General features: G+C 48.6%; 1 protein-coding gene across 3 annotated transcripts in view; it reads left to right on the top strand.

Moving 5' to 3' along the window:
• LOC6896811 (extracellular serine/threonine protein CG31145) overlaps positions 1-19,007 on the top strand; it is an 82,399-nt gene that overhangs the window by 37,849 nt on the left and 25,543 nt on the right. For 2 of the 3 annotated variants that reach the window (XM_033377484.1, XM_003736219.3), the window contains exons 4-8: positions 4,042-4,149; positions 6,909-7,158; positions 7,503-8,386; positions 12,170-13,132; positions 16,923-17,222. In XM_033377484.1, coding sequence (XP_033233375.1) covers positions 7,135-7,158; positions 7,503-8,386; positions 12,170-13,132; positions 16,923-17,222 — 2,171 coding nt within the window. In that variant the 5' untranslated portion in view covers positions 4,042-4,149; positions 6,909-7,134. Of the gene's footprint in view, positions 1-4,041; positions 4,150-6,908; positions 7,159-7,502; positions 8,387-12,169; positions 13,133-16,922; positions 17,223-19,007 lie in introns of those variants that run through there. The other variant, XM_033377487.1, reaches the window with a different exon arrangement.

Here is a 19,007-nt window from a genome sequence, read left to right as displayed (position 1 = left end):
TTTTTATAGACTGCAAAGATTCACAATCGCATCGTACTATGGGAATGCGCCTATAAATAGCCACTATATCATTGTTGTACTCTCAGTTGAACAGCAACAACAAAAAACAAAAACACAAACCGTTGCATGCAAAAGTTAAATTACCTCCAAAAACAACAACAGCAACTAAAACCAAAACAACGACAACAATCAAACCCGTTTTGACTGTTTCCCATAATCAGCAACAACAACGACGACAGCGAACGGCTGAGAAGCCGTGTGAATTTTATTTTTCGGTTACAAACGAGTTCCGTCTGCCACATGTACCCCCCTCCCTCTCCCCTCTCCCCCCCTCACATGTCACCCACTCTGGCTGGCACGAAGATTTTTCCGACTTGCAGCGACGCTGCACTCAAACGTTGCCTCTGGAATGAGTCAGTGGCTGCTGTGCCGCCTCCGCGAGGGGTAGCATGATTTCGAGGGGAAGTTTGTAACGGATATTCATATGATGAAGCATCACTGGAGGAGGTACTGGAGGCCTATCCTCCTACAGACTATAAGTCTGCATGCATTCTTAAGATGGAATCTTCAAATGTATCCAAGAAGTGCTCTATATTCGAGGTCCATGGGTTTTTGGAACTTTTTGTAGGGTGGAATTAAGTACACTTTGCAAAAAGGAGTGTACTTTGCAGGAGACCCAAATTGGGTTGTAGTTTCGATAGCACTCCTCATACTTAGGATTTCCAGTACACACCCAAAATATTCCCAAATTCCCAGTATAATTGATGGGTCGAAATGGAAATGTTAGGACCTTTAACAGGATTCTGGAGTCGTGCCGGGGGAATGTATATACCTCAAGATATAGCAACCCAAATTTGAAAGTTTTCTATCCTTTTCAATTCATAATTCACTCATGTGTCCATTCAGTTATGGGAAATATACGCAGCAAATCACAGCCAATCGAGTGGAACACCTGGCATTGGCAATAATCGATCTGCAGTGGCTTTTGTGGCAGTGTATTTTAAATGCTGCTGCAGTGATTGTTTGTGTAGCATCTGAAGCTATTGTGTGAGTTGTTGTTTGCACAATATTTCACGCATACGTGCCTCCACTGCCTCCCCGGTGGTGGGTGTGAGGCAGAGTGGGTGTTACTACGGTGGGTGGTGCCCGGGTGGGTGTGGTTTTGGGGGCTGTGTGGCAAAATGCGCTCTCCCGTAAAATTGCGCGCAATTTGGTTTTTATTTTGTATCGTTCATGTATGTGTTGGCTTAACGACAACAAACTGAACACTCAGGGAAAATCAGTGGAAAGAGCAGAGGCAGCAGAAGTAGCAGCGGCAGAGGCAGCGGAGTCTCTGGCAGAGCCCCGGGTTCTGGATTGGGCTGTGGATTGTGTTCAGCATAGCAGAAAATTATGAGTTAATGGATTTTTGTTTGTTCCACTGCAGCTCTACAGCTGCCACAATTATAATCATTACGATTGCTGCAACAAAAAGCCGAAATGTGTTGACACAAATATGTGGCTGTTGTTTTTGCACTGCCAGAGCATGAAAGTGTTGAATGTTGTCACCACAGGAGGCATGGCATGGCATTCAACGGCAATGACACGCTCGCTGGGCATTGTCACAGCAAGGCAGAGGCCCCTGGCTCTGCCTCGGCCTCGGCCTGGGCCTGGGCCATGATGCATCCAACAATCCAACAGCAATTTCAAGATCAATGCTGAGGCGAAAGTTTTCGAAAAGGTGGAAAAAATGGTGCCAAAGAATGGGCCATTTACGGGCGGAGTGACGACGAGGTGATTGCCGCTCTTTCGGCTTTCGTGGATAATCAATGTAATTAAATGCGGAAATTGTTTGGCGCTGAGCAAAACTGATTTGGCACTTGACGTTAACTGTTCCATTGAAGCGCCCCATCAACATCAACAGCTCCAATGTCTGCCCCCCCCTGAAACCGGCGTCGCAGTCATTAGGGAAGCCAGAGACAGAAGCAGGGCTGGATGCCCTAACAGTTGGATGCCCTTAGAAATACCTTGTATAAATCACAGTTTTCTCAGGCCAAAACAACCATATTTGTCCAGGAGAAGAGCATCTGGAGAACCGTGTGGAAGCGACAGACAGCACGTCACTTAGAGAGACAGGAACTGTGAAAGGAAAGGGGAAAAGGTAGCGGAGGTAAAGGAGGAGCAGAGTGGAGTGTGGGTTGTCTGCCACTTGCCACATGCCACATGCGAGTACGGGTACGGGTAAGAGTACGAATACGAGTACGTTTACGTACACGCAACGGGAATTTGTAATTATTTAGCGTAATTGCTTTCAATACACCAAAATGTTCAACCACATAATTAGAAAATTGCAAATTGAATGTTGGCCAAAGGAAACGAACGGGAAATCCAAGGATGGAAGGGGGAACGCCGCGCCGGGGATTTAATTGAGTTCCGATTTGATAAAGCAACTTAGAGTGATTTAAGCCGTTTTGGTCCATCATTCATTCAATGAAAATCGCATTAAATGTGGCACGGCTCTTGGCCATAATTGAATTAAATTAAATTCGCACAATGGCGCTGCAATAAATATGAGTACACATATAAGTACGGGTATTCGAGTACACATATTAAACTAATATTCATTTATGGATTAATTATACACCAAATCCTGGAATTTTGAAATATATATTTATACAATTAATTGCCTGTTTTTCCCCATTTTGATTCAAAGCTTATGGAAAATCCTTTCGCCTCTCGATTATTACCTGTCGGCGGGCGTTTCCCTTTCCATTTTCCCCACATTTTCTATGTGTTTTTTCCTCCTGTGCTTTGATACTGTAAAATTATTTATTTAAATTGAATTTCTCTGTGGTTGATTTGTGGGCGGAAGATGGAGGGAATAGCCATTAATGTAGGTCAACGGCAGGCGGGTTGGCAGGCAGGCGGGAGGGGGGCGGACACTGGAGTCTCGTTTGAATTGATGTTGGCTTTTCAGATGAATTTTCCAGGGCATCAGTCTGAACTTGAGTGAATGCTGCTCAAGGAGTCTCGTCTATTATTTAATAACTTTCCCATTTGGCTTACTTATTTCTTGCTCTCTCTCTCTACAGTCCGGGCCAGTCTTTTGCTTATAGCCTTGGCAAGACCTTTCCTTTGGCTGTTATTCGTTTCCCGTTTATTTATTTTTTTCCGACGAGTGAAAAGGCAAAATTGCATATTTGCTTTTATTATAATAAATGCCAATTTAGCCCGATTGCAATTCAATTACGTGAGCACCGTGAAAATTTCCCTTTTCGGTTGCCTTTTGCAAAACGTGCAATGAGGCCCCCGGACCGGCCTCATAATCTCTGACTCCGATTCCGACTCCGACTCCGACTCCGTCTCGAGGCTGCTGCTGGAAAAACGTGAGTGGATCGCAGTCCTCGTAGCCATAAATTTGGTTAAAAAATAAAAGTACACATAACCAAAGACCAAACACAACAATGGCCGAGCCAGCAATCATGACAACCGACGAGGCAGCGATGCAACGATACCACGATGCAACGACGGTCGAGTGAATTGGATAATTGTGCATAATTTTAATGGATCGAATGCCTGTTTGCCTGACGGGGTGAACGGGGTATATCTTACTTGATTTTCCTCTTAAAATCCATCTGCCTGTTAATGTGTGGCTTATTGTCGGGGGGGATAGCTTAATGCTGTTGATGTTGCTGCCACATCTGTGGCTTGACTCCTGCTCGTACAACCTTTGTGCATTATGTGGGCTCGCATTGACATGGCAGAGGCATCATTAAGGGGATATAATCAATAATCTGACACATTCCAGCACGGACTTGAATGGCAATCAATTGGCATTGTCTCGGGGCGGGGCTCATCGCCCGCCTAATCTCCTCTCCTATCTCCTGTCCTCCAGTCCTCTGTTGTCTTTCAATCACTTAATGGCCGCCTGTTTGCCTCCAGTTAACCTTGATTATGCAAAGTAATTTCCAATTTAAGTTTCCCCCCTCCCCCCTTCCCACCTTCCCCCTATGTTAATCCCATCAAAATGCTAATGAAAGTGTTTTCCACATTATATTGCAGTTCAATTTGCGTACAATTGAAGCACTACTCATACATATTTTGCGGAGCTGGAGACTGGAGGCCGGCGACTGGTGGCTCGAGAGCTGTTTGGCTGTGGTTTGAGCTGCGGTAAGTTCTTGTTTGTTGCTTGATTTGTTACGCCTGCTATTGCCAAAGATATGCAGATACAGCTACAGCTACAGCTACAGTCACGCACACACGTCAGGGGCTGGCTGGCTGCCTGTCAGTCTGTCACTCAGTCAGTCAGCAGGGTTCCTCAGGCCTGACGCTGCGTGGGATTAGATCTCCTTGCCCGCTTCCTGTATCCGAGAATAAACCTCACAGCAGGCTCGGTGTCCAGTTTTGGGGGGGCATGTCATCGGCATGCAAATTTTCCTGCTTCCCCCTGCCGCCCCCTGCTGCCCCCTGCTGCCACCCGCTGCCCCCTGCTGGCATTTGCATTTGCAACGCCTGCCATTAAATGCGTGGGCGAAGTGGTTGGAGTGGGTGGAGAAATGCGTCATTGCAAAGTGTTGCGTGTTGCATTTTAAATGAATATTTTATGGCAACTTTCGCCCCAACACCCACACCCACACCCACACACACACCCCACCAACCACCCCCATCTCGAACCCCTCAAAAGAACGCCTTAAATTATGCAATGCAATTGCAGGCCCAATGCGTGCTGCATTTTAATGGTGCAACAGTCGTGTCGGGATCCTTTTCATGGCCCATATGCAATGAAACGCATTTTTAAATATTTATAGACCCACAGCCACAGCGACGGCCACACACACACACACACGCACACCCCCGTCTAGACGATAAGCCGCAAAGTACCTCAAAGTCACACACTCCCCGGTTGGACCGTGCCCAAAAGATAGACAGCCAACAGGCAAATGCACTTTTCCAACCGATTGGAAAATGTGTCAAGTGTAAGTCAGGACGCGCCATGGGATACAGATGGATAGATGGATGCAAAGATAGATATAGGGATAGGGATAGGTGCACAAACAGATGGCTGGAAGGAGAGAGTGAGAGACTTAGCTGCATGCCAGACATTCATCTCAATTTATCGTGCTTAGGTGCAGGCATACATATATCCCGGCCAGAATCGAAGTGTCGTCTCCGTATATCAAAGTCTGCCGCCAGGACACACACAGGGGTGTGGTATTGTTGTTGCTCCTCCATCCTGCGGGATTATTTACTCTCACTCTTCCATTGTCTGTGTGTGTGTGTGTGTGTGTGTGCTGCAGCTGTCATTGCTGCCCCTATCCATATACCCATTCCCATTCCCATCCCCCACCCCTGGCCATGGCCGTTTCCGTTTCCTGCTACCCTTAACATTCCTGATGCGTTTCAACCCATTCGTTCCTCTTTGGCAAACAAGTAATTTCACTTGACATGCAATTTTTTTGCGAGATGTGCTTGCTCCCCCTCTGTCCCTCACCCTCTCCCTCTCCACACCATCTTCTTTCTCCATCTTTTCCCTGTCGCTCTCCGAGAATCTCTCTGGCTCTCGCTCTCAAACGAAACAGATGTAACTCCGTATCAGATAGGGAATCACCGCCTTTTGCTCTGGTTTTCTGTCCCTTTTCCCTTATTTTTGGATTGTTTGTTTGTGTGGGTGTCTGCCCTTCAACCCCTTTTGATTATTTTTGAGGGAAAAACCACAAACACAGCGATGAAAACTCGGGTAAAAGCTGGAGGAAAAAATGGAAAGTATTCGCATCTTTCGGCAGTGCTTGCATGCAACTGAAAAATGTCAATGCCAAGAAGCGATAGAGATAGATAGAGATAGAGAAAGAGAGAGAGCAGGAGATAAATGTTTGCCGAGAGAGGGATCTCCCACACATGGAACATCAGGGATGGCATGGATTTTCTGCCACAGAGAACTCCATTGCTCTTCCGTTTCCGTTTCCCTTTTTTATTTTTTTTGGTGCACTTTTCATTAAAGCGCTGGCGCCTTCCCGTTTAAAGATATTCTGCAGATACACCCGCATAACCGTCCTCAAAGATACATATTTTAACTTTTTCATATCAATTTTTGGTGACTTTTGTGATATTATTTGCTTGTCTTGTGGCTGGCAGTGTAAACATCAAAATATGTAGCTTTATGGCCACCCCCAACCTCTCATCTCTCACCTTCCATTGACACTCTGTCGCTTAGCATAGATACATAGACATTTCCACGCATTTCCACCTCCGACTGTGTTGTTGGCATTTGACAAACATTGAAATGCGAGTATCTGTGCTTCGGAAAATTGCAGCATATTTCCGTACACAGGTTTTGTGTGCACTGAGCGAAAAAAGTTGCATCTAGAGAGTGGATATCGAAAATAAATATTACAATTGCAATGGGAAAAGCTTGTTTTGGACTAGAATTTTAAGTTTTAAGGTCGGAAATACTTAAAATTTGAGACCATAGAGATACAGAGTTTTATTTTTGGGCAGTGTGTGGCATTCGCTTTTATCTGGTGGAGAGAACCTCAAGCCGATAGAGAGCTTTCGTTTCGTTCATCTTTTGCTTCAGTTTCTGTTTTTTTCTTTTTTTTCGGGAGGAGGACTGTTGTGGCCTTGCTGTGCCCCACGACGACCCCGTTTGGCAGAGACCGAATGCTTCAGCAGCACTTAAGCGCCTCACACATGCTGTCCATTTCTCTTTGGATTTTCCTTGCGCCTTTTCCTGCTTGGAATTCCCGCCGTTGAACCCCGTTTGCTGTGTTGTGTGCTTTTCCGAATTATCCGCTTATGCTAATCTGTCTAACGTTTCAAATTTTCATGCATTTACCGTACCCCTCTCTCTCCCTCTGTGTCCATTCATGTCTCTTCCAATCTGTGGCACTCTTTTGTGTGGCTCTCTTTCACACACACACACACATGAACAGACTGATCCAGCTTTAAGAAATTTCGCCGAAGAAAAGAAAAGTGGAAGAGAAAAGCTCTCCATCGGCATTCAGCAAGCGGGCAAGCAACCAGCCATCCGACCATCTCATCCACTTGATGACCCTCCCTGCTCGACCAGGCCGGGAAGCAGCAGCAGCTCTAGCTCTCTATTCGCCTGTCTAGTTGGCTCTCTCGTGTCCATCCCATCCAGCTCGGGCACTTCCTTCAATGTCACTCGCCTCGAGGATGAGTGTAAGTAGCACTCCAGAATGGTTTTCATCCGATTATGAAAGGGCCATTGTCTATCTCCTTTCTCGCTCTGTGGATCCTGGATATAGCTCTGAGCCATGCACTTCGTTTCGTTTCGTTTCGTTACGTTGGCTTAAATTATTGTTGGTTTTAGCATTAAGATAACAACTGTTTGGTTCCATATCGTTGCGCCTTCTACTAACCCAAAAAAAAAGCCAGAAGTTCGTTTTATGCATTCCTTGAGCATGATTTTTCTTGGGCCTAAAAAACCGATTCGTTGTCCCCCGTTTGCCCCACTTGCTCGTACTCGTCCACGCACTCGTACAATTATCCGAATAAATCTGTAGGTGAAGCCAAGTGGCAGCGAAATCGATGTCGGCCAGCGCCAGGCGAGCATACGGAACCTCTTCGCCCCGTCGGCGGCACAGTTGGCCCGGCGGAAGGAGCAGCGCCAGCGGAGCCAGAGCAGCGTGTCCCTCCAGAGAGCCAGCCTGGAGAAGGACTCACTGCGCGGAGTATCCACCGGGCAGCTGGCCACCAAAACCAATGGGAATGTCAGCAGCCTCGACGGCGGCTATGGGAACAATGATTGCCAGAGCGGGGCTGGGAGGCGCAGCGGCTCGGTCGCCTTGGGCATAAATCAATTGGCAATGACTGCGAATCAATCAGCAGTGAAACAATGCAATGGCGTCAGCGTCCATGGCCAGGACAATGCCGGCCCTGACGAGCTGCCGGGAGCTGCTGGCATCTCTATTCCGGGGAGGGCCAACAATGGCTGGCATCAGAGCGCATTTGAATTGGCAATGAAGCAGACGCCGGCAGCTCCTGCCCTTTGGTCCCCATACCAGTCGCAGTCCCAGTACCAGTCCCAGTACCAGTCCCACGGAGGTGGACACAAAAACTGGAAGTCAACGAGCCAGCTGGAAAATTTTATTAACAACGAGCAGGAGCAGCATCAGCAGGAGCAAAGGGAGTCGCAACAGGACATTTCTGTTGACTTTGGTAATGAAATGACCTGGGGCAAATCTGCTGAGAAATCGCTGGCATTGAATCACCTGAGAACAGCGCGGCAGAACCCTGAGCAGCACGGAAGATGCTCGACTGTTGCCCCAGCCTCCCTTTCTGCTTATGCTCCCCAAGACGATGATGATGATGATAAGCTGCTGCGACAGCAACAGGGGCAGCCACCGAGAGACCAGTGGGAGCAGCGCGAAAGTTTGCACAGCCAAAGGTAAATTGACAAAAGGGCCAGGGCACAAGGCAAAAGCAAAAGCAAAAGCAAAAGCCAGAAAAGCAGCAGCAACAGCGCCAGCAAGGGCTCCCTACTAACCAAAACTGCATTTAGCCTGGCTTTCTTCTGTGTCATCCACTCCCACCGCCCACCGCCCGCCGCCCCCTGGCACCCAATTTGCTTAAGTTTTGCGCTTCGTTTGTCACACGGGGGGAGGGGGGGAGGGAGGGAACGCGCAAATGGAATGGAATCCGCATCAGATTGGATGCCGACTCCGATGCCGATGCCGCCATGTAAATGAACCAAATATGTAAGCCAAACTAACCTTGAGACTCCCCGGCTAGGGCTGCCCCGACTGCCACTGCAACAGTTTGCCAATCATTTGCATATCGAATTGCAGCTGGATTGATTGCTTGGTCGATTGGGGGTCGATAAGGCGAAGCCATGTGACAGAGGAGGGTGTTGCCGGTGCCAGTGCTCTTCTAATTTGTTGTATGCTCTGGCAGAGAGTACTGCGATTCGATGGAGACCCCTCAAAGTACGTGTTCTTGGACACTCGAGGGGAGATTAGACTCTTCCCTTTAGCTGCAGGCAGTCGAGATCAATCCTAGGGTATCCAGGATTCGATCTCGGTATCTGGCCCTTCTTTATCGCCTTTCTGCTGTCAACTCAAGTGCAAACCGCTCTAATAGTGTTACCAGGACATGGCAACAGCTGGCGTAACCGATCAATAAGTCGAGTCTTTTGTCGGCGATGGACAGCCACATTCTCGGACGGCACCGATGCGTGGCCCCAAGAAAAAGCGAAACCAGTAGCAGGGTCGCCGCCGAGTGCCACGAGAGGGGGGGAAATGCATTAAGCGTGTCATTTCCAGATGTTGCACAATCACTGATTTGATTTGAATGGATCCAAGTCGAGCAGCAGTCGAGTTACATTGCATTTCGTTGCGTTGGAAGCGGGTTACGCAGTTGCATTTACAATTGGGAACACACACACAATTAGGGTGGAGGAAAGTCGAGGAAATCCCAAAACCCAATCAAGCATAGCATATCAATGTGGGGGGAGAAAGGGGACTCGGGGACTCGGGGATCCGGAGCTCTGTCTCCCATTCAAGTGCTGGACAATATACTCGTACTGTACGCTACTTTTCCAATGCTCAGTTCATTGACTTTCGAGAGGGCTAATTGAGCGGGAGAAAGGTAGCGGAAAGGCATTTGTCAACTTTGATTGAAAGTGAATTCGATTTGTGGCAACAGTTTGCAGATAGCCCGCGATATTTGATATGCTCCACTTGAGATGTGTTTTACGGAAGTGGATAGTGGATTTCCGGAAGTGGATAGAAGTGCTTCTGAATGTTTCAATAAAGTCTAATTGGTATTTGCATTGCTGAAGGACACTGGATGTGTCCTTGATGGTTCCCTATGGCCCTCTCCTTGATAGATCTCCATGTGGGCGGAAATCAATTTGCCTGAATTCCTTAATTTAATTAATGATATGGAAAACTTTTTATAGAAATTCCCTTCCATTTTTTCCACACTCTTTCGTTCTGCGCTGCCATTACGTTGCACTCTTTTGCCCTTCAGCTGATTTAAGTACATCTCTTTCTTTCTTTCTTTTGTGTTTTTTTCCCGCTGTATGTCTGATTAATAAAAACAAAGCGCAAATGGGAAAGGAAATTGCTGTCACTCAGTGTAGCGATGTGGCTGTTGTCTCTGCTGCTGCTGCTGCTGCCGCTGCTGCTGCTGTCAGCAATTGCATTAAAACGATGCCATTGCTGTTCGTATCTGTTGCTGGGGCTTCTGCTTTGCTTGTGCCCTCCTCGCACTTGACTTCCAGTACGAGACAGGCGACAGTGTGGCATTTAAACACCCCACACCGCACCGCTTGAGTTTAATTTAATGCAACGCAGCAATTTTATCAGGCGAGGCGGCAGAAACAACAGCAACATCGAATGTGCGGCGACAGCAATTGCTGCTGCTGCTGCGGCTGCTGCTGCCAGCTCTTATCACCTTATATGGGGACAGAGACCTGTGTTACGCTACTCTCCTCCGCCATCGCGTACGGATTACGTATTCGACTGGCCATTGATGTTGGCAACACTCTCCGGCCGGCGGCCTGCTGCCGGGCATCGCCGCAGACAGGTCTGTGCAACCCTTTTCTGACAGGCCTCATAGCCAGCCGCCCATGGCTATACCCAAGAACAGATCCAGTCGTTTTGCTGTCTGGCTGTCAAATCATCTCGTCATGGATATGATTCTACCAATTCGAGGGGGCCCGGGGCTTTCGGGGGGACCTGCATAGAAAATTGGCATGATATGTGATTTGATTGACGTGACTGCTTCTCAGACATTTTCAGCTGCCTTTTGTTTGCCAATTTATTGCCGCCTGCCCCTCAGTACGAGTACGAGTACGAGTATCTATCTATCTACTCGTATCTGTCTGATAACTCTGCCTGTGTGTGTGTGTGTGTGTGTCTCTGCCTGCCTGCTCTAATCAGCAATTTTGCATACAAAACTGCAGAATCTGACATTTAATTTTGTGGAGCAAGTGCAAGTTTTAACCATGTGCCACGTTGGCATAAAGCAGGCCCAGACCCGGTCCCAGACCCGGACCCAGCCCCTCCCCCTCCCCCTCAATCGACTGTGCAAGTGTATATGCCTGTCAATCAAAGGGGGCTTTCTGAATATCTCTTTGAACGAGAGGGACAGAGACAGAAGCGCAACGCTAGTGACCAACGAATTTGTTGGTCGTCAGGCAGCTTAAATAACCAATGTTGACTCCTCTGCAAGTGTGTTTGTGTGTGCCACAAGCTTCGTTAACTCTGCCACCGGCTCTAAACAGAAAACGGCCACTTTGCATGGCCTGGTCCTCTCGGTCCTGTGGCAACAGGACGCGGCCAGCCCCATCCTGTTATAGTTACAATTCAAAATTTCGACTAGCCGGGAGCGGGCAAGGGAACGGGGTCGGGGTAGGGAACTGGAACTGGGAACGAGTCGAGTAGCATGAAAAATATGCTCGTGCAACGTGCAACGTTCACCATTCAGCAGTTGTAGGCAGCAAAAAGCATGAACAATAAAAATGGAGACAATAAAATAGAACTACAGCCGGCAACATGATGGCAGCCCCAACAGCAACAGCAACAGCAGCAACAGCAGCAGCTGCAGTGGCAAACGATAACAGTAGCTAGAAAAAAATGGCTGCTGTCGCATTTCCGGTGGCAGTCAACATAGCGGATGCCATGACGCCGCTGCCGTCGTCGTTGACGCCGCTTTATGAATAACCAGACGCAAAAAATACGAACTGCAGAATGTCCGTCCGAACGGTTCATATTTTTCATGTTTTTTATGGTTAGACAGGGAGGTGGAGAGAGCGGGAGGGGGTCAGCAGAGAAAGAGAAAGTGGAGTAACATTCTCATAAAGTTGTAAACATTTGAAGTGGCCTCATAGATATTTTACTCTTCTATGGAAAAGGATTTGCAAATGTTTTTGCTTTGATTTCATGGATATAGATCGACGATATAGACCACAATTCCTGGCCAGTTAATGGGTATCTGCAGGGTATATGGGTATCTCCATTAAATTTGGACTTCTTTTCGCTCTTATTTCTTTTTGTTTATTCAGTGATTTGGAATCGCATTGGCCATAATTTGTTTAAGGATCGATTTTGATTGCATTTCGAACAGAGAGGCTGTCGCTCCGCCCAGCACTAACTCCCCCTTGCAGCACTCCTGGCCTTTCCATTGGGTTTTCTAATGATAATTTTTGTTGTTGCTCTCTTTGCAGCCTTCGTACAGCGACAGCGCAGTCCACACCGCTAGCAGAGCGATTGCAGCGATTCCGATATCGACAGCAATTGCAACTGCAACAACAGCAGGCAGAGGCAGAGGAGCAACCAGAGGTGCAAGAGTCGGAATATTGGAACAACTACACTGACATCGAAACAGTCTACGATAGCCCCCGCCCCCGTCCCATCGCCCATGGCAGCCCACTCTTTGGCCAGTTATCAGCTGAACAAATAAGCGTAACCAATTTGCATAAGCATAACAAGGGCGAAGCCAATAGCTGGGGAACCGCTGCTGAGACTTCCGCTTCAGTTGATGCCCTCGGCCGCCGATACTCGCACGACGACACCCTAGAGCCGTCCGAGCCACGAGAGCGATTGCGATTGCGATTGAGAGCTCTTGACCAGAAGTTACAGCCCCACGAGCTAGAGCCAGATTCAGAGCAGGAGGAGGTACCGCCCCGACGACGTGTGATTATCAGGCGGCGCCTGGTGCGCACACCTCGCCCCGCAGACGCCTCTGGCAGAGAGGCACCACCCGCGGCAGTACCGGCCGCAGCTCCAGGATTAGGTTCTGGCAAAAGCCTGGGCTGGTTGTCGAGGCTACGTAATAGTTTCGGGGCCAGCGATTGGAGCAGTCAAAGGGCTGCCACAGCAACAGTCAGCAAAGAAACCATCGGTGGCAGCAACAGCTGCCCCACAAATCCCATCATGGCCGTCCTGCGTACTATGAAGCTGAAGGAGCGGCTTTTCATCAGCCTGGGGGCCACACTGGTCCTGCTCACCCTCCTCCTCATCGTCGATGTGCAGATGGACTTTGGTGTGGCCAATCGCCACTTGCTGCAGCAGCAGCACCAGAGCCAGCACCAGAAGATCCGCTTCGGCAATGGCAATGATTACGATGCCACCGCAGCGGGAGCCGGCGGAATGCTGCACGAGTTCAAGCGCAAATTCCTGCAGAAAAGGTGAGTGCTAAAACCATTAACAGCCCATCCTCGACCCCCTCTCTCCCTGGAGGGGATCGGAATCGTGGAATCAGATTTGGAAACTAGTCCGTGGGGAGAGCAGTTTCTAGCGGGAAAGTCAGTTTAAAGAATGAATTAATCTAGAATCAATCAATTACATAGTTAGTCATCGCAATGATCGGAACTTATCGATAGTCAAATCGAATGTTAAAGTACAGTCGAACAGTCGTATGGAAATGAAGAAACCCTGCTAGTTTTCGATGAAGACTTAGCCAGTTAATCGACTTATCGTTGTTATCGTGAACTTTGAACGCAAACGGGAAAGCGGAAAGCGGGCACACGGGAAACGGGAAACCCCTGAAGTGCCAAGATTTATTGCTGCTCGCGGGGGCCACGCTATCCGCTACCCCGTCCCGTCTTTGCCCATTCGAGGGGATTAAAAATTATGCACAAATCGCGAATGGGGTCGGTGGTCGGTGGTCGGGGGCCATTGACTTCGGCAAACATTCCCTCTAGACGTAGCCCAACCTCTACGCCGACTCCTCCTGTTTTCTGCCACACGGCAGGGAATGGAATGGAACACGGCACTGTACATAATTCAATTTAGCAGAAATGCAACAAAAGTTGCAATAAAACTTGGCTTGGCCTGGCATTAAAACGTAATTTGCTGTACCCAAGGGGTAGACCATGCTGATGGTAAGGCACCTTCTTGGAAACTACAACAAGGTAGGGCAGGAGGCGAAGGAGTTAGACAAGCTGCAGGAGCCACCCGTGGCCCGCCACCTTAATGCCTTTCTATAGAATATATATACAAAGCGGCGACCGGGCCAAGTCGGTTTCATTTTACACACCTTATTCTTTCTTTTTGTTGCCCCGTCTTTCCGTCTTTCCGCCTCTCCGTTGCGTGCGGGGGTGGTAATGAGGAGGAGGTTGCTGCGGCGCCATTTTGCTGCGGCCGGCGGAAGTCAAGTAATAAAACATCAAAATGACGCAGCAAGGCGCAAGGGAAACTGTTAAGACCTTCCGTTTGGTCCCTCACCGGTCCAGGCCTCCAGGTGCAACAAACGATGCCGAGCCCCATACCCCACCCTGTATATACCCTATACTCGTACCGTTCTGTGGAGTCCCGGGACTCGACCTGACAGCGCGGCGCAGGGAACGTAAAACGCCAATGTTTAGCCAGTAAATATTTAATTAATTCATAAGTCGTTCGCCTGCCTGCCCATATTTGCCGAGCTTCGTGTCTCGGAGATTCCTCTGCCAGCTCCTACCAGCTGCTGGGATCCCTGCCCGATTCTGATTCCGTGTCCTGGGGGGTTACGGCTCCCTCCAGCCCCCAGGTCTTGGGGCCGCTATCTACTTATGCGCCAAGGCAAATGCAAAATTATGATGCCTCCATGCACTGAGTCGTGCAACGTGGCTGTGAAGCGTAATAAATTCTATTTAAGCATCAAATGTTTCGTCGTCAGAGGTGGCTCCACCACCACCCCCTACCCGTCTGCTACCCCTCTTTCGTCTGCCAGCCTCATAATTTTTTAATTATTTCATTAAAAAACGGAAAACCGTAGCATCATCTTGGCAATGGCTTGAATATTTCTCGCTGTCTTTTAATGGAACAAGGGAAATTTATATTCACTGATGATTACATTTTTTGGGGGCGATCAATGGGAGTTGCTGTAACGAGGCAATAAATTTTATAGTTTCTTTCTTAATAATAATAATAATAATAGTATTGGCATTGAGCGATTGCAGTTATATAGAAATGCAAGACCCTTTACCATACCTTATTAAAGTCGAAACGTTTGTTGAGGTCTCCCAAAAGGGAAGACGCCTCTCCATATCCTTACGGCAGGTGGCAGGTGCGGGTTCCCTGAGCGTAATCCTCTTACAGTCTCCGTTTACAGTGTATGGTTTACTGTTTTGTCTCAGACATTCATTGGTACCATCGTGGCTGTACCATTATTTGTGCGTTACTGCTGCTCAGGTATCCAGCGCCAAGGCAGTCCATTAGATCTTAATTTGCTCCTTGTTGAAGCATCAATATCCCCCCCACCCCTGGACTTGCATAAACTTTGAACTGCATTTGATCCCGCTGCTGTCAATCGCAGCTGCTGTATATCGTGTGTATGCCGCCCTGCTCTTCGTGGCTGCTACTGTTGGCTGTTACTGTTGACTGTTTAATTAACCGCATCACAGGGGCAGCTTATGTGGGCAGCGTTACGCACATCATGTGACAGTTTAATGAGCAAAGTTTCGCCAGAGTGTAATTAAGTGCACGCCACCATCGATCGCGGCGTGCAGCCGCCGCCGCCGCCACCGTCGCCCCTTCCCCAAAACGGAGGACAAAACAAGGGCCGACCCTTGTACTCGTAATGTCATTGCTTTTGCCAGGGGCTGGCCGTGTGGCAGGCGCAGCGCGTTGCTGCTGGTGGCATGTGGAATCAATTTTGTATGGGAGCGGAAGGAAGGAAGGCTGCGGCTTCATAAGTGTGTACACAAAGGGAGATTTTAATACTTATTAGCACGTAAAGTGGCATTATGCGGTTTTCAATGAAATGCGTGAAATCTGCACAAACTCGTTACGGGGGAAAATTCAAAGTGAAAGCCGGCTTTCCCGGATGATATCGTCTAATTCGCTGGGGAATTCGTTTAAAGCAGCCTCGTGTCAGTCTTTGGCTCAGACTTTGGCTGGCAAAATGTTAATTGAAAAAGTTTTGCATCCATCGGTTGCCTCGCACACACACACACGCACACACCTGTCGAGGTGACGGATAAGACTTGCGGCAGGTGGAGACGGAGGAGCTCAGGGGGAAGACTTTGTGCAAAAATTAAAAATTGAAAACGGCACTTTGCCGAAATGGAAAGTACTCATCTTTTCGGGCACAGATTTTCTGTGTGGCACGGCTCCCAGTCTGTCTAATGATGTGCATTTTGGGGCATGTGAAGAGGCCGGCGCTTGCCAGCAGAATCTGACATTCATTTTAATGGTCACACAAGTGCCACATAATTTCATATTCGCCGCCCCGCTCTGGCCCCATCCAGGCCTAACGAGCGGTGGTTAAAGCCAAGAGTCAAGGCTGCCAACAAATTCTCGAAAACTTTAATTCATTTCTCGAGCACTCTTTTTGTCTGAAGAAGGCGCCGCCGACTAAACTGCAGATGATTACCAAAGCCGAGTGTGCCACACACAGTGGGGCAAAGCAAACAGAACCTGTGGCACGAGCCGAGGTGGATTCCAAGGAAAGGCGTCCCCCGTGCCTGGGGGCACTTCCTTCTAATGGAATTATCTAGCAAATGTCGAACTTCCTTCCACTGTGCCGCTGGCTGGGACCCTGCCCTACATGTACTTGGGGGCGGGATGTTGCAGGGCCAGACATTGAAGTGCCTGCAATTTCAGTTTATTGCAGTCAAGCTTTCTCGTGTATCTGTGTGAAGCTATCTGTGTGTGTGTGTGTGTGTGTGGGAGTGTTCTTCTTAGATAAATGCAACTAAAAGTCGGGGCTGACAAAGTTTCAACTTACCTGCAAGTGCGTGTCTTTAGTTGCTTAGCCAGGGGCCACTTACGTAGCTGCCTCTTGCTTGCTGCCACTTAAAGCTTGCCTCAGCCTCAGCCTCCGCCTCTGATCCTGCCACTTGGCAGTTGCAATTAGCAACAAGAGCCCGAAGACCATTGTCGAGTGTGCCTTAGCATCAGCCTCCGCATCTCCCACCCCCCGCCCGAAGCTAATTATGCCACTTTTTTAAACCGACCTTTAACAATCTTTCTCTCTCTTTCTCTCCCTCTTGACAGCAACTCATCTGGCTCCAAGGAGGCATCCACTCAGGCTGCGGCTGCCAGTCAGAGCGGAGGCGTAACCAGCGGCCAAGATGCGGCTGCAGCGGCAGCGGCGGCGGCAGGAGGGTCTGGAGGCGCTGCCGGACCCGGCACTGGAACCATGCACTCCACCCGCAAGCCGACGCCGCACGATCGGTATGTGGATCTGCAGAAGCTGCTGCTCACCGACGAGTACTACCATGTCATAGTGGACAATGCGCCGGATGTGTCCGTGGATAATCCCACGCTGTCCGAGATGCTGCATCGCACAGCCAGGTGAGTGAGCGGGACTGCGACGGGGAAGGACTGTGGAGAAAGACGACGGAGAAAATTCAATTTCCTCTAAGCGGAAGGACATAATGTTGGCCCGAGTCCTTGGGCCACTTTAGCAGGCACCGGGCGCACGTGGTAATTGATAGAGGGAGTGCCAACTGAAAGCGGGTTGAGTGTGCAACCAGCAGTTGCGGCACTTTTGGGGCTTTAACGGAATTGAAATGATTTTCATTGAAATTTACGCTCCATTTACGTGACACATTTACGCTTTAGACATTTGCTCTGCGCTCTACGACTGTGCGTCTTCATCCTCGAGCCCATTCTCGTTCCCTAGAACCCATTTCTCCATATCTATATGTCTCTATCTGTTTCGGGTAAGTGTTGCCTGATTGTTGTTGCCCGGGGCAATAGGACTTTCGGGGGAGGGGGGATGGAGGCTGCTGGAGGAGATGCCGCTCACCGATAACGTTGATGAGAGTTTGCCTTGTCTCAACATGGCGTATGCGTAATTTGGCAGGGAAGTACAATCAAATAAAACTGCAATAAAGAAATCAATGTGGATGTGCAGCCCCACCGCCCCACCGCCCCACCTCCCCACCGTACCTTCAACACACACTTGAGGCAGCAATGAAATTTATTTCGTCGAGCTGTCATTTGATTTTCCTCCTCCCCCCCGTCGGCGGGTAATCAGCTTAGTTTCCTCCTTCTTACATCTTCCATCTTTCCGTTTCGGTTTCGGCACTCGTTACGTTTTACGCTTTTCTTCGGGTAGAGGTTTCTCCTTATTTTCCATTTTTCCTGTTCCCCCCCCCCCCCGCCCCTCGCCCAATCAACAGACAGACACTCGAAGAAGCAATGTTGAAGCTTCTGTTCGCTCGAAATCGTTTTTGGCAGTTTTTATCAAAATTGAATACGTAGCGTATGAGTAATTTCATTTGCTTCACTAGTTGGCTAAAGTTGCACAAAAAAGAGAAAGGGGAAAAGCGAGGAGACAAGAGACAAGAGAAAAGCCGGGGGGTGGAAAATCGAAAAAGGGGAAAATGCAAAGTGGCAAAAACTTGTCAAACTGAACAGTTTGTTGCTGTTCTTGTTCCTCCGACTCCCGCTGCTCCTGCTGCTCCTCCACCTCCACTGACTGGTTGTTTTTGCAGGGGAGGGGAGGGGAGGGGAGGTATCTCCCCGCTGTCGTCTGGGTTGCCAAGCGCTCGCCGGCTAAGTGGGGGCGTCGGCATTAGCATAAAATGCTTGATTTTCTAATTTATAGCACATCACCGAAAACCAAGCCAGAAAGTTTGCTACACTTTTTTTTTGTGTTTGTGTGTTTGGTCTTCCTCACGTAGCTCGAATGCAAATTTCATTAACAAGCGAAATTGCTTCCAGTAAATGTTCGTGGGTGGAAAAAAAAGGACAAACTAAAGGATAACTTGTGGACACTTGGGGACTTTTAGATGCTCTTTCAAGGAGAGATAAGGTTGAAGACGAAGGTACACTAATTTGGTAGATTCTATGATATTTTGGAAAACCCAAAAGTTTAGTAAACAAACGGAGTCTTTTCTTTACGTTCAGGTGCGTCTTTTGTGAATCTTAAATCTGTTTTTAACTGAAATGTATCCGAAAATTCAGCCTCAGGTATATTTAGCCAGCCATGTTGGCTTTCTTGAAGAGATAGAGAGAGAGAGAGAGGCATATCTGGCTGAGACTGCTGTCCTGTCGCCTGTCGCTCGGCGCCAGAGATACTATATCTCATTAAAATACTGTCGCTCGGTGAGCAGATGCACACCGAGAAGC

The sequence above is a fragment of the Drosophila pseudoobscura genome, chromosome 2 (assembly GCF_009870125.1).
Source record: "Drosophila pseudoobscura strain MV-25-SWS-2005 chromosome 2, UCI_Dpse_MV25, whole genome shotgun sequence".
NCBI classification, from domain to species: Eukaryota; Metazoa; Arthropoda; class Insecta; order Diptera; family Drosophilidae; genus Drosophila; species Drosophila pseudoobscura.
The sequence above is the reverse complement of the archived record's forward strand: the minus strand, read 5'-3'. Positions and strand labels throughout refer to the sequence as shown.